At 47.4% G+C, this 2,619-nt stretch overlaps 1 protein-coding gene across 1 annotated transcript; it reads right to left on the reverse strand.

The window, feature by feature from the left end:
- Window positions 1-1,136: 1,136 nt before the first annotated feature.
- LOC124001445 (balbiani ring protein 6-like) lies at window positions 1,137-2,003 on the reverse strand. Its single transcript, XM_046308177.1, has one exon. The coding sequence runs from the start codon at window positions 2,001-2,003 to the stop codon at window positions 1,137-1,139; it is 867 nt and encodes a 288-aa protein (XP_046164133.1).
- Window positions 2,004-2,619: the final 616 nt, after the last annotated feature.

Here is a 2,619-nt window from a genome sequence, read left to right on the forward strand (position 1 = left end):
AATCACCTCCAGATAGCCCTTTCCAAAACCTCTAAATAATCTCCAGATAGCCCTCTCCAAAAACTCGAAATAACCTTGAAATTGAGCTGATGATTTGGAAAGGCACACACCTGTCTATATAAGGTCCCACAGTTGACAGTACATGTCAGAGCAGAAACCAAGCCATGAGGTCGAAGGAAATGTCCATAGAGCTCAGAGACAGGATTGTGTCGAGGCACAGATCTTAGAAAGGGTCCCAAAAATATTTGCAGCATTGAAGGTCCCCAAGAACACGGTGGGCTCCATCATTCTTAAATGGAAGAAGTTTGGAACCACCAAGACTCTCTCTAGAGCTGGATGTTTGGCAAAAGGCACCTAAAAGGATGCAGACCATGAGAAACAAGATTTTCTGGTCTGATGAACCCAAGATTGAACTCTTTGGCCTGAATGCCAAGCATCACATCTGGAGGAAACCTGGCACCATCCCTATGGTGAAGCATGGTGGTGGCAGCATCATGCTGTGGGGATTTCTTTAGCAGTAGGGACTGGGAGACTAGTCAGGATCGAAGGAAAGATGAACGGAGCAAAGTACAGAGAGATCTTTGATGAAAATCTGCTCCAGAGAGATCATGACCTCTGACTGAGGCGAAGGTTTTACCTTTGAATAGGACAACAAATCTAAGTACAAAGCCAAGACAACACAGGAGTGGTTTCGGGGCAAGTGTCTGAATGTCCTTGAGTGGCCCAGCCAGAGCCCAGACTTGAACCCGATCAATCATCTATGGAGAGTCCTGAAAATAGCTGTGCAGCGATGCTCCATCCAACCTGACAGAGCTTGAGAGGATCTGCAGAAAATAATGGGAGAAACTCCCCAAATATAGATGTACCAAGCTTATAGCGTTATACCCAAGAAGACTCAAGGCTGTTATTGCTACAAAAGTACTGAGTAAAGGGTCTGAATACTTATGTGAATGTGATATTTCCGTTTTATATTTGTAATAAGTTTGCAAACATTTCTAAAAACCTGTTTTGGCTTTCTGATTATGGGGTACTGTGTGCAAATTGATAAGGGAAAAAAACTATTTAATAACAAGGCTGTAACGGAACAAAATGTCCAGCGGTCTGAATACTTTTCAAATGCACTGTATGTCATTCCTTCATGGTGATGTTTGTGATTGAAATCCTCCATCTTCTCTGGTCTTCCTGTTGCTCTGGGCCACTTGTCTTTCGTCCCTGCATCTTCTCTGGTCTTCCTGGTGCTCTGGGCCACTTGTCTCTCGTCCCTGCATCTTCTCTGGTCTTCCTGGTGCTCTGGGCCACTTGTCTCTCGTCCCTGCATCTTCTCTGGTCTTCCTGGTGCTCTGGGCCACTTGTTTCTCGTCCCTGCATCTTCTCTGGTCTTCCTGGTGCTCTGGGCCACTTGTCTCTCGTCCCTGCATCTTCTCTGGTCTTCCTGGTGCTCTGGGCCACTTGTCTCTCGTCCCTGCATCTTCTCTGGTCTTCCTGGTGCTCTGGGCCACTTGTCTCTCGTCCCTGCATCTTCTCTGGTCTTCCTGGTGCTCTGGGCCACTTGTCTCTCGTCCCTGCATCTTCTCTGGTCTTCCTGGTGCTCTGGGCCACTTGTCTCTCGTCCCTGCATCTTCTCTGGTCTTCCTGGTGCTCTGGGCCACGTCCCTGCATCTTCTCTGGTCTTCCTGGTGCTCTGGGCCATTGTCTTCCCTGCATCTTCTCTGGTCTTCCTGGTGCTCTGGGCCACTTGTCTCTCGTCCCTGCATCTTCTCTGGTCTTCCTGGTGCTCTGGGCCACTTGTCTCTCGTCCCTGCATCTTCTCTGGTCTTCCTGGTGCTCTGGGCCACTTGTCTCCGTCCCTGCATCTTCTCTGGTCTTCCTGGTGCTCTGGGCCACTTGTTTCTCGTCCCTGCATCTTCTCTGGTCTTCCTGGTGCTCTGGGCCATTTTTCTCTCGTCCCTGCATCTTCTCTGGTCTTCCTGGTGCTCTGGGCCACTTGTCTCTCGTCCCTGCATCTTCTCTGGTCTTCCTGGTGCTCTGGGCCACTTGTCTCTCGTCCCTGGGAGCTTTTTTAAACTGTTTCAATGCAAAACATTGCTGGGGCTTTTAAAACAAAAGCCTAGAGAAACTGACAGATTCCAGCTGAGCAGTGCTTTGGATCTATGGGATAAGTCATATTGGTATTACAGTCAGTTGATGTTGTGAAGCTTTGTGTTCTTCACTTGGATGTTTGAGTGTGATCTGCCTTTAATTCAAACCTCAAAACATCATAAAATCTACACTGCAGGGATAGTGTTTCTTCAAAGGGCAAAAGTCTACGTTCTGGTTGGTTCCCCTTCCTGTTCTCTATTAAAAGCTGATGGTATTGACGCCTCTTGTCAAACAATGTCTGTTTCTTTTTCAACTTCCCCGAGTATAAAGAGAGTAGTGAATAGTGCTGTAACCATCACACCATTCAAGGGCCTCAATGCCACTGTCATGATAGGCGTGTACAAAAATGCATTTGTTCATTCAATCAAACTAGAGTACAGGCCCATCACAGGAAGTATTCACTATTGTAACACATCATAGAAGCACAATACATCCGTCCCACTTCCCTGATTGGCTGCTTGCCCAAACAAAAGAGGTTGG

Source organism: Oncorhynchus gorbuscha, linkage group LG17 (assembly GCF_021184085.1).
Source record: "Oncorhynchus gorbuscha isolate QuinsamMale2020 ecotype Even-year linkage group LG17, OgorEven_v1.0, whole genome shotgun sequence".
Taxonomy (NCBI): Eukaryota; Metazoa; Chordata; class Actinopteri; order Salmoniformes; family Salmonidae; genus Oncorhynchus; species Oncorhynchus gorbuscha.

Coding starts and splice junctions, on each gene's coding strand:
- LOC124001445 (XM_046308177.1), bottom strand. CDS start 2,003: ATGCAGGGACGAGAGACAAGTGGCCCAGAGCACCAGGAAGACCAGAGA.